This window comes from Trachypithecus francoisi, unplaced genomic scaffold (assembly GCF_009764315.1).
Source record: "Trachypithecus francoisi isolate TF-2019V2 unplaced genomic scaffold, Tfra_2.0 Lachesis_group2, whole genome shotgun sequence".
NCBI lineage: Eukaryota > Metazoa > Chordata > Mammalia > Primates > Cercopithecidae > Trachypithecus > Trachypithecus francoisi.
The window spans coordinates 161,718,886-161,733,203 of NW_022681465.1; the positions used below are offsets into that span (position 1 = coordinate 161,718,886).

General features: G+C 38.1%; 1 protein-coding gene and 1 pseudogene across 1 annotated transcript; one reads left to right on the forward strand and one right to left on the reverse strand.

Annotated features, from left to right (window-relative positions):
* Positions 1 to 10,034: 10,034 nt before the first annotated feature.
* On the reverse strand, positions 10,035 to 10,779 carry LOC117066128 (annotated as a pseudogene).
* A 1,373-nt stretch (positions 10,780 to 12,152) lies between these two features.
* On the forward strand, positions 12,153 to 13,527 carry LOC117066129 (protein Mis18-beta-like). Its single transcript, XM_033181574.1, is given in 3 exon segments — positions 12,153 to 12,183; positions 12,268 to 12,792; positions 12,856 to 13,527. Coding segments are annotated over 3 exon segments (750 nt in total). The 3' UTR covers positions 13,050 to 13,527.
* Positions 13,528 to 14,318: the final 791 nt, after the last annotated feature.

Genomic DNA, 14,318 nt, shown 5'->3' on the forward strand with positions numbered 1-14,318 from the left:
TTTTGTCTAATTAGTTGTATTAATGGGAGACTACATTTTGGATGATGATTCTAGGTATTTGGAACTGAGGGGGATAAATTAAGTTTGGGCAGTAGTTCAAGCTGCTGAAGAAAAGCAACTTGGTGGCGGGGAGGCTAACATTTAACAAAGGAAGGCCATTTATTCAGGCAAATTAGGGAATCGTGGAATTATAAGTTACTCTGTAGGTTTAAACAAATTAGAAACATAATTATTGATATATAATGATGAGGAGATACTTTCTACTCATTGAAAATTGAATATGATTTTATAAAAAATGTTGTTGCTCATAATGTTAGTTTGAAATTTTTAGGCAGGTCTTGAGAGGTTATGAATACTTAGAAAAAATCTATTTATTCCTGATTTGTTAGCTATTTTAATGGAGATATGGTAGTCTCCATTACAGTATCCATAGCCTCTGAGGAAAGAGAGCTGTTTATATTTAGCTGTAATTATTTGGCTGTCTCATCCACAGCAGCTGTTGACTTAAGGAACATCGCATACCACCATTTGTTCTCTGATATCTCACCTAGAATATGAGTTGACAACAGGAAAAACTAATAAAAAGAATACAAAGCAATTGACAGATTTGAAGGGAATGATAAAGATATAATAACCATTTAACATGAGAATTAAAGTCATCATATAAGACACACCAGCAGCTGTAAAAGAATAACAAAAACATGGTGTATACAACCAATGAAAGATTAGTCTAAACACTGGTGGATCATGTGTCTGCTTTGTTATTTTTGCCATATGAAAAATTTCCCTGAAAACAACCTTACTTTTCTTGCTTCTTATACAAGCACTTGGCATAATTAATACTAGCTTGATTGTGTGATTGGTTCTTATCATTTTGTTTTGAAATTCTGCTTTTGTGTTCATTTTTTTTCACTTGACTTTTTTTTTTTTTAACTGAGGTTTACTTTTATGTATATTAATTTTCTGCTCCTTCAATTGAGTGAAGTGTAGATCTTTTAGGCATGGTATATTCTACTAGACTACAGTATTCTGCTAGTGTGAACAACCTGCCTGGTTTGCTTCAGACTAAGCTGGACTTTAAGTGCTAAATTTTGGGACAATTTGTCACCTTAGCACTGAAAAAACAAAAAGAATATAGAAAGGTCTTTGAAAATCTGAGATCAAGAAGAAGAAATTAAGATGCCCTTAAATGTCTGTGCCCATGTAACTGTAGGCTCATGTGTCAGCCTGCTTCCAACGTAAGAATGCCGTCTAAGTTTTGAGACATGTCTAAGTGAAAATGGACAGGTTTGAAATGTTGCCAACCTGAAAGCAAAGAGCAATGTCAAAATGTTCTGCTAAAAGTGGAAACTCCCAGAACTGAAGGAATAACCTCTATGCTCTATTCAATATAAATGTTTCAAACTTTAAATTTGCAATTTTGAAATTGTTTCAGAGGCTTATTAAATTCAGCCACAGCCATCTTTGAGGTCAATACTCCTCTATTTGTCACCTTTCCTATGGATTTTATTGCATTTATAATTTATTACAGAGTAAATCTCACATATTATCAGCTCTACGGGATAGAACATGTAGCATGAGAATGAGGGAGTTACTAATATATCTTTGTATGATGCAGCTCTAACTTTCGTCTTAATCCTTTAACAGCTTTATTGAGATATAACTCACATATCATACAAGTCATTCATTTAAAATGTACAATTCATTGTTTTTTAGCATGTTCACAGAGCTGTGCCAATTTTACCACCACCACAGCCGATTTTAGCACACTTTCATAGTCCAATACAGAAACTCCACAATCATTAGTAGTCATTCTCCATTTCTCTCCTTCCCTCTTCTCCTTTCCTCTTACTCCTGGCCCCAGGTAACCACTTGCCTAGTTTTTGTTTCTGTATGTTTGCCTGTTGTAGGCATTTTAAAAACTCCTCCTGTGATTGTATGTCCTTTGACCAACTTCTCCCCATCTGCTGTCTCCACTAACCACCCAAACTCCTGGTAACCACCACTCTGTCCTCTTCTTTTATGAGATCAGCTTTTTTTTTTTTAATTTTTTTTTTTATTATACTTTAAGTTCTAGGGTACATGTGCATAACGTGCAGGTTTGTTACATATGTATACTTGGGCCATGTTGGTGTGCTGCACCCATCAACTCGTCAGCACCCATCAATTCATCATTTATATCAGGTATAACTCCCAATGCAATCCCTCCCCCCCTCCCCCGTCCCCATGATAGGCCGTGGTGTGTGATGTGAGATCAGCTTTTTAAGATTCCATGTGAGTGAAATTATGTGGCACTTGTCTTTGTGTGTGCGTGTGTGTGTGTGTGTGAGTGTGTGGTTTTTTTTTTCCTTTACATGGAGTTTCAGTGGTCGCTCAGCTTACTGCAACCTCTGCCTCCCGGATTCAAGCAATTCCTCAGCCTCAGCCTCCCCAGTAGCTAGGATTACAGGCATGTGCCACCACGCCCGGCTAATTTCTGTATTTTTAGTAGAGACAGGGTTTTACCATATTGGCCAGGCTGGTTTCAAACTCCTGACCTCAAGCAATCTGCCCGCCTCAGCATCCCAAAGTGCTGGGATTACAGGTGTGAGCACCACACCTGGCCTTTTTTTTTTTTTTTTTAAGTAATTTTCTCTCTAGATTTTCTCACGACACTTTTTTCCATTTTCCTTTGAGCTTTCAAATGTATCCTTCTAAAATGCCTTCTCAGGCCACTGGCATGCCTTTTAAATATTAGGATTCCCAATACTGGATTCTTCTCCTTCTGTTCCCTTTTTTTAACCTTCCTTCCTATCCCTTCCTTTCCTTCACTTCTATTATGCTACCCTTCATTATCCTTCTCTACTCTCCTTTGCCCTCTAAGAGTTGGTCTCATCTATATCCATGGTTTCAATTGTGACTCTCAAGTTTATATCAGCTACTCAGATCTCTCTTCTGAGATTAAGACTTATTATATACATTTGCTACTGCTCTGCACAAACAAGCCTTATGTGCTCCTCAATATCAACACATCAAAAACCAAACTCATCATTATTCAACTACCCTTCTCCTACCAGTTCTTCTAACTTATTTGCCAATTTAGATCATGGTACAGTCTTTTCTCAAAGCCTAGAAACTGGGGCTTGTCCTTCCTCTCATATCTATCCAGTCAATAATTCCAATCAATTCTAAATTTTCTAAGCTATATGTGTCTCTCCATCTCCCTTGGTGCAGAGCATCATGTTTGCTCACCTTGATTACTGCAACAAGCAATAATTTTTCCTCCTGTGGATGAATAGCCTTATCCATTCTTCAGATAAATTCTATACACTTCAGCCAGTTGGCTTCCTAAACTGTGAATCTTATCATGTCATACTCAAGCTAGAAATTCTTCAAGGCCAATGTCCAAATTTCTTGGTACGAATTAGACAGACTTTTATGATCTATCACCTACTTACCTCTCCAGTCTCATCCCTGAAAATGTATCACCACCCACCCTCACCCTCACCCTCCCTAACCCTTATCTGATTCAGCCAGAGTGAGCTGCCTGTAGTTTGTTGAACAGACATTTGGTTGTACCATCCGTGTTCCAGGAGTACCCTCCCTGCCTGGTTAACACTTTTCATCCCCCCAGATTCAGTTCAGGCATCACATTCTTAAGGAAGTGTGTTAGTTGCTGCTACTATGTAATCAAATAACTGTGTAAACCTCCTACATAAGCATTTACTCCATTTATTATAATTTTTGTTTCTTCATTTATCTCTTTCAATAAACCGCAAACTTCCTTACCTACTAGGGGCCATGTGTTATTTATCTTCCTGCTTTCAGCTTCTAGCACTGGAGATGGTACATAGTAGGTACTTGGCAAATGTTAAGTCAATAACTACAATGAGAGCTATAAGAGCGAAGACTCAGCATGGCTTTCTAAACCTGGTTATTATAAATTTGAAGCATGTCTATGCAATAGTAAGGAACAAGGGGATAATTCTTCATCTTGCTTCTCTTTTCATGCTTGCAAGAATCGAGACAATATTCTACATTGTCTGTATGGTTGAGTTTCTTTTTTTCTTGCTCTCTTTCTTGAATTTTTTCAAAAATATGCTTTCTATTATATTTCAGTCTCACACATCTATTTGTTTATGACTTTTAGAGACTTCCCAGATAAGAATGATGGTAGAATAAAAATAAAATCCTGGTTTCTTAAGTCAAACTGACATGGGTTTGAATCCAAGTTCTGCAACTTGTTAGTCTACAATCCTGCATGCATAATGTGTTTTCTTTTATTTAAATTGATAAAATAGTCATAATGCAATTTTTCTTATAGGGTTACTATAAATATCGATAAATTATTATAACTATTGTAGCATTGACAGCAGTTCAGTGTCCCGGAACACCAGCAGCTGTAATTCTATCACAAAATGGAATTCTGTTTTTAAATAGAATATGTGAGGGAGAATAACACATGTGAAACTCCTAGAGTGCAGGTGAAATCATATTTTTACATTTGCATGTTTATTATAGCACCAAGCTGTAGGTATATCATATAAATAATCTGGAGTCTTCATTTTGATTTTTTTCATATCTATATATTTTTCAATTCAGCACATTTATTGAAGCTTATGTCAAATGTTTTACTAAGTATTATGGGAAGATGCAAAATAATTAAGACATTGCCATATCATAAAAGAGCTTAAAAATCATTCCATAAGCTAGAAAAACTAAAAGTAAAATCACTTGAAAATAAAAAGTCATGTTTACTGAGTATATTATTAAAACCAATTAGTAAATACTAGTAACTGTGAATATATAGCCAGAGTATCACTTTATATGAAATAGTAACCCATATTTCTGATAACTAAACATCAACTTAAACATGGAAGTATATATTACATTTACTTTCTTTATGACCTCATCTGATATCTTGCTTTTCAATGACTTTTTTGTTGATTACTTCCAAATTCATATTTTCAGTCTAGACTTCTCCCCTGAACCCCAGACTCACATATCCAACTCTCTACTTAACATCTCTGCTTGGATGTCTAATACGTGACTAAAACTTAAAGTGCTCAACATTGAACACTGAATTTTCTAGCTTCAACATGGTCTTCTCCATATTATGAAATAGAAACACCTCCATTTGACTGTTTTTCAGGCCAAAATTCTTAGTGCCATCCTTTTATTTTTCTTTCTATTACTTATTCCTAACACTGAATCCATCAGCAAATCTTGTTGGCCCTGCCCTTAGACTCTATCCAGAATTCAATCACGTTTTACCACCTTGACTCTTAGCCTAAACCAAGGCATTATAGCTATAATATGGCTTACTGAAAATGGCCTCTTCCATGATCTCTCAGTTCCTCTATCATCTATTTTCCATACCATAGTAGCCAGAGCTACTTTTAAATCATAAGTCAGATGCTATGCACCCCTTTCTCAAAACAAGGTTCTATGTGATCTGAACCCACTACCTTTCTAACCCCATGCCCCCTTACGTATTGTGTCCTAGCTATACTTGACTCCCTTAATGCTTCTTGAATTCACTAAGGACTCAGGGCCATTGTGCTTGCTCTTCTTTCTGCTTGCAACATTCTCCCTTGATATTTGCATGGCTTACTTCTTCATGTAGTTCAGGCCTTTGTTCAACTTTCACCATATCAGAGAGGCTCACCTTGTCTACCTTATATAAAGAGACACCCACCCTGGCAGTCTCTGTCCTCCTCGTTTCATAGCACTTGTCCTTACCTATCCTGTATATTGATGGAAAATGTTTTTCTGCCTCGTCTTACTAGAATATAAGCCACAAAGGGCAGTGAGTTTTCTCTCATGTTCATTGCTTTACCCACAGTGCCAAACCAGAACAATGCCTGATAGATGATAAGCATGTAATAAATACAGATTGAATAAATTATTAAATAATTCTTACTTAATTACTATCAGTGGGAAACAAAAGCAAATAGCAAATATGACTATTTCAGTACATTTTAATAGTATGTTAACTCTGATACCAATAAAACCATTTACCTATAATCAGTTAATCCTGTTGCTGCTGATTTCTGTATTTTTAATATCCAGTTGCTGAACTTACCCAGATCTATGGGTTTTATTTGTGACATCTCATGTTCTTGTCAATTAAAATGACATTTTTGCAAAATAATGTTTTCTATTTTAGTTTGCAAATATTCATATTGCCTTTGTACTATTCATTTGAGTTTCTAAATAATAACCTCTCAGCTTCAAAATTAGTCTTAAAGTAGTATTTACCTTCTAGTCTTCTGTAAAGCATTAATCTGTCATCGTGCTTTTTAAAAGCAAAGTATTATTTTTCTTTACTTTGCAGAAGGCAGGATATGTTAAACCAGTTCATCAAATTTCCGTATGCTTTTCTGAAAGTCTTCCTACATATTTGAATAGGCTACTGGGTCTTCTTATAAGGTTACCCTTTAAAAATTATTAGTTTCAAATAATGCCTTGTTGGACTGTGTGTGTGTGTGTGTGTGTGTGTGTGTATTTTGGGTGTGTGTCAGAAAATGATGCAGAATCAAAGTAGGAATGTAGAAAGGATTGTTGTAAGTTTTATTAATTTAATGTTCTAGATCTTGAGTGGTGAGATCCAGCTGATGCATTCATCCCCTACCCTATCTACTAGAAGGTACATATCTTTCACACCTGAGGTTTGATGTTTACACTTCTCTATAGTACTATGACATTGAGTTATGAGCATTTGTTTAGATTGACAGCATTCTAGAATGCTCTAAGAGAAAGGCTTTGGAGTTGGTCAGGGGTTTTGTTGTCTACTCCACATGTTTCTAGCTCTGTGATAACTGGCAAGTTATTTAACATCTTTTGAGCTACAATGTAAATACCTATAAAATGGGTGTAATAATAGATATTTCATAGAGTTACTGTGAAGCTCAAATAAAAATATGTTTTCTAAGTGTCTGCTTAACAAGGAAGCTAATGAATTCTTATTGGGTGAGAAATGAAATGAATGTTAACCATCACTGGCTACCAACATGGCACCATGAGGCAGCACCTACATCTTAAAGAGAGGCCCTGACAGCCATGCTTGAGATCACAGTCCTACCAGGAGTTCCAGATGTTCTGAAATGCATAATAGTTTTGACAACATGAGTCATCTAGGAGAGTGCTGGCATAGGAGGGCTTCAGGAGGCATGTTTGAGGATTTCTTACTAATAATGTTGCTGCTTTTTCCTTCAATTTTATGATAATATAAAGAAATCCTCCAAATTTCCCTTTAAATAGTTCCTTGCAGTCCAAGGCTAGCCTCAATGATAAACAGACTTTTCCTTGTGAGTTACTAGGATTCCTTGCTAACATTGACCTATGACAGCATTCTTACTTGATTCACACTCCATGAGTATTACATTCTTAAAACCACGATTATGAAGATGGTCCACATTTCATATGACTTAGTAATTATTTGAAAGTATGAACTAATTTCCAAGCTAAGGTAATATCCAAGTAAATATTTTGTAATAATTTGAGAATGCTTCAGTGCTAAGCATTTCAGTGGATGTCAATAAATTCCTGTATGAGTAGACTGCATGTCTATTTATTTGCAAATGTAGTTATGTATGGAAATATATATTGGTACACTATCTGTATTATGCCAGGTATTACTCACGCCCTCTCCCCTAGTCCACCATTAAACCACCAGCAAAATGATCTTTCCTAAATCTAAATCTTATTATTCATCTCCAGCCTGAAACCTCCATCAGTTCAGGATTACCATCAGGAAAACTTTCAAATGTACTATTATGACATAGCAGATGTATTTCCGTATTCTTTGCAATATAAACTTTATTATCTCTGTATTATATTATCTGTGTAGATTTAGTATGTATCTATTAATACATATAAAATCTTCACCAGTACCAGTAAGTAATATGTCCCTTTCTTTATTTCTATTAGTGCAAATGTTGTTAATTTTGCCTAGAAATTTCCTTTTCTTTCCCTCCCTCCCTCCCTCCCTTCCTTCCTTCTTTCCTTCCTTTTCTCCTGAGACAGAGTTTCGCTCTTCTTGCCCAGGCTGGAGTGCAATGGCACAATCTTGGCTCACTGCAACCTCTGCCTCCCGGGTTCAAGTGATTCTCCTGCCTCAGCCTCCTGAGTACCTGGGATTACAGGCATGAACCACCACATTCAGCTAATTTTGTATTTTTATTTGTGTTTTTATTTTTAGTAGAGATGGGTTTTCACCATGTTGGTCAGGCTGGTCTCGAACTCCCAACCTCAGGTAATCTGCCCGCCTTGGCCTCCCAAAGTGCTGGGATTACAGGTGTGAGCTACTGCGCCTGGCCCTTAATCTTTCTTAAAGACAGAGCTCATGATGTACCTCCTCAATCCTGTCTTCAGAAATAATCTCCTGTCCTCTGATGGCACCTAGTCATTTTCCTGTTAGAGTTCTTTGTATGCTGTGTTACATTTTATGTTAAAGTGATGAAAGTAAAATATAGGAATGGAGGAAGGAAAAGGAGACAAGGGTAGAGTGATAGGCTGCAATAGGAAAGAAAGAAAGGGAGGGAGGGGAAAGAAAGATAAAACGATGAAGAGAAGAAGATCCTCATATGAATCTTGGTGTCCAAAAAGATGATGGTCCTGTACTATTAATCTCAAAGTAGAGTACATGTACTTCCTTGACTACATTGATGAGCAAGGAGAATGGGAATCTACAGGATTGATTTGTTACTAATTCCTGGAATGTCAATTTTCCTTGAAGACTAAAGATATTTTATGGTAATTATACTACTACATATCATTCAGGAGACTGTTGGACATAAAGGAATCATTATGATATTCAAATTAGTTTTATGCTTACCCAGGTTTTTCAAGTTAAGCTCACCAATCATTTTGCAAATCTTGGCCTGTATGTTTACCCTCTTTTGATAAGGATAATTGTCTTTAAATGATTGCAGACAATGGTTTATTTTGTGTTAGTATTCAACATAAAACATATTCATATTTTTTTCTACTCATGGTATCAAAGTATAAATAAGCAACACATCAGTACAGAAAAATATATAGCTTGTAACTAATCCTTTAAAACCAGAATATCCAAATTCAATACAGATTTCTATTTTTACTTTAAAAAAATCAAAGTTACACATTGGAGCTTGAACTACTATGTTTCTTCTTCTTATACAGATGTGACATACATGATTTCTGGTAAATAATAGTTCTGCAATCATGCATAAACACACTGAATATGCTATAATAACAGAATATCTTTTGGTCTACTTCCAGCACACAGCATGCATTCATTGGTGCTCAGTAAGATAAAATTGAACACCAATATAGAAAGCATTTTTGTCTTCATAGCACTAACAACTGAAAAGCATACAGCATAGGATACTTTGATCTTTAAGTAGGTAATCATGGAAATTTCATGATCATATTTACTATGTTAGCCTGCATATTCATCTATATTTTTTTCAAAAATAATGGTTCAAAAAGACTTCCAGAAATAGTCCTGATACAGTTTCACTGTTTCTATTGATGCCTACAGCCAAGACAAGCTGTGAACATGGGAGATTCGGAAATCTCAAGGCAGGCAACAGGCTTGAGGAACACCCTAGATAAATACTACCAAATACTCAAAAGCCCCATTGAGGCTGAAGGACTGAAACTCTGACCCATGTTAAAAAGAGCTGTGAGTGCACAAAGAGATTCATGCAGAGCCTGCTGGGACAAGAAGGGTTCTTGATGGCAGATTATTCCACACTGTTGACATACCAACACATATACTGGGGGAAGGGCCCCCCTAGGTGGAATGCTTGACATGGGCTTGCTCTAGAGGAATCTGACTCAGAGCACCTGAAAGAGGTGTCTAGTTGGGGAGGGGAGGAATACTAGGGTCACTGAGCACTTGGGGAAGAGTACTAAGGTTATAAAATACAGAAAAGTGTTTCAGGAGAAACAGGTCTAGGAGTGTGAGATCATTTTGGTTTTGACCCATTAATACTTAATGTGAATGAAGAGTTGCCGAACGGAGTCAGTCTATTTAAGATATATTCTTCTGTCATAATTAGCTGAGCCTATTGGCCTATTGCACCAGTGACATCTAGAATGCTCCCATTCATTGACTGGAGGCAGGAACTTAGTGCAGCAGATCGTTCTGGGATGGAAAATGATTTGCACGACAAAGTTACCACTAAACCACTGCTTAAGTCCAGTCCCTGGTCTGCTTTCTCTGCTTTGTAGTCCGGAAATATTTCTTTAAAAGCCAGAAAAATCTGTAAATGTGAGCGGCTTGTTGAATATGTCACCAGCCACTTCATCCTTATGGTGTTGTAATGTTGCTGTGAAAACCACCATGCTAAATCCAGGAATCCTCTCCAGCAGCTGTTCTACATACTTTCCTACCAAAGAAATATATTCATTCAAAATAGGCATGAAGTTGAGTTTTTTTTCTTCTATGTCTGCAAACTCTTAGTAGTACTTGTCCACAAAATTTCTCTAATAACTAGAACTTGTCATCTTTCATAGTATCCCCTAAATATCCAATCACAGCATCAAATTCTGCATTAAGAGGTGAAATACAGTGCAAAGCTCTCTTCATCTAATGAGGCCACTGTTGCTGCCCTACCTACCAGGTGGGCCAGGGGCTGTTGGGCACCTATCCTGCCCTGGCTCAGGCCTGGGCCCAGGCTCTGCTCTGTTCTCCAAAGCCTCAACCTGGCTGGCTGACCGGCCACCGAGGTCACTGTCCACTCACAACCCACCTAGGTCAGCACTTGCGGGAGAGGCACAACCTTGGGCTCCCCAGCTGCCACCACACATAGGTCGGCGTGCACAGCAGCCACTGCCACTGTGGGTCCAAACAGCCCATATTCATATACTTTTAAAGGAATAAAATACCATAAAAAGAGGAATTAAAGGATATGATGTATCAGAGGAGAAAAAGAGCTGCTCTCAGATAATTAATTGGAGAATTACTGGTGAATTGTATTTGAATTCAATCTTGCAGGATGAGTAGAAGTAGATATACAGAGGTAAAAAGTATTTGTCAGCTTAGGTCTTCTGAGAAGCAGACACCAACATGGGACTATGTGTACTAGACATTTATTAGGGGAGACACTTACGAAGAATAAAGGGTGAAGGTGTAAGAGTAGATAAAGCCTCAGAGCATGATGCATGTCTGTTCTTTTTGAAAGGAGAGAGGAAAGAATTAGATAGGAAGAGCTCTAGGCTATAGCATTGTTCTCAGAAAGTCTCAGGCAGGATGATGGGGGTTCCATGAATCAAAGTTGCCTATTTGAGACATATTGCACAGGGCAGAAATGGGCTAGCACTCATAATTCTGCTATGCTGAGTCACCCACGGAAAGTGTGGCCTCAGCATTCACAGGACTGGCTGCTGCAGGCTTTCAGTTAACTCTGCTCCCTATAGCAGGTTTTCTTAAAGAGATCTGAAGGGCACATGTCCATGGCTGCCCTATGGAGTAAAGATGATCAGGCACACAGAGAGAAACTGCAAGATGTCTATGACAAATAGCAACCTCAGATTGTGTGGAATATGACATACAGGAAAGATAGTGGTGAAGGAAATTACAAAGGTAGTCTGAGACCAAAACTTTGAACAGTCTTGACGAATCAAATGGGGAGTTTAGACTGAACAATCTTTCATAATAATGACTCATTACAAGTTTAATTTTTGAACAGAAGGGTGGTGCTGTCATATTGTCTAGTTTTTTTTTCTGGAGGCTGAGTCTCACTCTGTTGGCCAAGCTGGAGTTCAGGTCTTGGCTCACTGCAAGCTCCGCCTCCTGGGTTCACGCCATTCTCCTGCCTCAGCCTCTGGAGTAGCTGGGACTACAGGCACCCACCACCGCGCCTGGCTAATTTTGTTTTTGTGTTTTTAGCAGGGAAGGGGTTTTACCATGTTAGCCAGGATGGTCTCGAACTCCTGACCTCGTGATCTGCCTGCCTCGGCCTCCCAAAGTGCTGGGATTACAGGCATGAGCTATCTTGCCCGGCCTAGTAGATGAATATTGAAGAAATTTAAAACATGACTTTTAGGTAGGAGGGATGCTGCAGTTCTAGGTTTATATTTAGAGCTGAGGGCCTGGAGAGGAAATTTAAATTACCCACTACAAAGTGAGAGTTAAAGTTGTGAAACTGAAGGGCATTGCTTAGAGTGAGCTCAGAGAGAACATGACCAACAAAATATCCTTGATAAACATGAGTTTAAAATTGAGAAGTCACATTATGTGTTGAGAATCTTATTTCCTATCCTACTTTAAAAAAAGTATATAAGGCGCCGGCTGAGAGAAGACGGCGGCTCAGCCGGGGCGGCATCGCTCGCCTTGTGCAACGCCGCCCCAGGGTGACTTTTGTGATGGCACTGAGAGGGCGATTGACGAAGCTTCTTTTACGACCTCCTTGGAGTGGGATACACAGGTGGTGAAGGGGTCCTAGCCGCTCGGCCCCGCAGGGCTGGGGGCTGAGGAGCCTGCCGGCGTCTCGCAGCTGCCGTCTTGGCTGCAGCCTGAGAGGTGCGCTGTTTTCCAGTGCGCACAGTGCCACGCAGTGCTCCCCGACTCGGTGCACCTCGCCTGGGACCTGTCGCGGTCCCTTGGGGCCGTGGTCTTCTCCAGAGTTACAAATAACGTCGTTTTGGAAGCGCCCTTCCTAGTTGGCATTGAAGATTCACTCAAAGGCAGTACTTACAACCTTTTATTCTGTGGTTCCTGTGGGATTCCCATTGGTTTCCATCTGTATTCTACCCATGCTGCCCTGGCTGCCTTGAGAGGTCACTTCTGCCTTTCCAGTGACAAAATGGTGTGGAAATGCAGTCATCCTTCAGTATCCGTGGTTCGAGGACCCCACCAGATACCCAAATCCATGGACACTCAAGCTTCTGATATTAAATGCTATCTCTTAAAAACAAAAGCCATAGTAAATGCATCAGAGATGGATATTCACAATGTATCTCTATCAGAAAAGATTGCAGAGCTGAAAGAGAAGATAGTGCTAACGCACACTCGCTTAAAATCACTAATGAAGATTCTGAGTGAAGTGACTCCTGACCAGTCCAAGCCAGAAAACTGATCCTGTACCAAAGCTTGAGTGTCAGGTTCAGGCTTTATTGCTGTCTTCAACAACAAGTGCTGCTTAGTCATTTCTCAAAAAGACTGGCTTTGGGAAATGCAGTTTCTATTTACCGTTAGGCTGATTGTCCAAATGAGTTGCGAAGCTGTTTTTAGAAGATGAGAAACTAAGGATTCTTCTGTTTTATAGCTATTTGCCTTAAGAACTTATTTTAGATTCTGATTGAATTCATAATACTTATTTCTGAAGATGTCTTTGACTGTAAATTTAGGAATTAAGATGCAAAGTCCCATGTGTCCTCTGATCTAAAGTTGCATGGTTGGTCTGAAAATAGAGTTGGGCTTAATGTTGACTTCTAGTACTCCTGCATGGAGCAGTTGTTATGAATATTAATAAATCTTTTTTTAACTTATGTAAAATACAGATCATAATATTCCATAGGTGATGTTTAATAAATTGCCTGAATAATATAAAAAAATACAATAAAAAGAGTATATGAATTATTTTTTAAATGACAAAACATTTTTCCTCTCTAATATGAAGTTACATTTTCATTTAGAATTTTTCCTAAAGTGAGACATAAGGAAAATATTTTTGCACAGTTTAAAATAATGACAATTGTGAAAATACATTTATTTATATTTTATTCTATTTCATTCCTCCTCTTGAAGATAAATGAATCCAAATGAACAGGTCATTCAGTGCAACTTTATAACTGCATTGAAAGCATAATGGTGAATATGGTACTTTTAATACAGTAAATCACTATCAATTAATGCCACTCAAGTGCACATCAGGTATGTAGACTATATTTTAAATGTTGAGAAAATAGAAATGACTTACTCTTTGGTGCCAATTTCCCTGAGCACTTACCCATGCCACACACATTCACACACAGTACATGGAGCTTCCCCCACTTCATCTTTATTCCTTTATGCTTATTCTTCCTCTTCCTTTTACTTTTCTTCATGCTTCCCTTTGTTCATTTCTCCTATTCCCATCCTGATCTTTCAGTGTCTGAGTAATTTAAACCCATAGAACTATGTTTTTCTTCATCAAGAAAGCCTTAATTGAGACAAATTTTGGGGGGAAAATTCATTCAGTTTAGAAGCCTTATTCTTACCTAATAAATATAATTTTTTTTTTTGCCAATCTTGGCTGAAATTATAAAACATGGCAGGTAAAGCAAACACCGCAAAGACTTGAGACTTACAGTGAGGTCAGTAAGCTTGAGGAAAGCTGATGACAAGGGGTGATTGGCCAAACTCC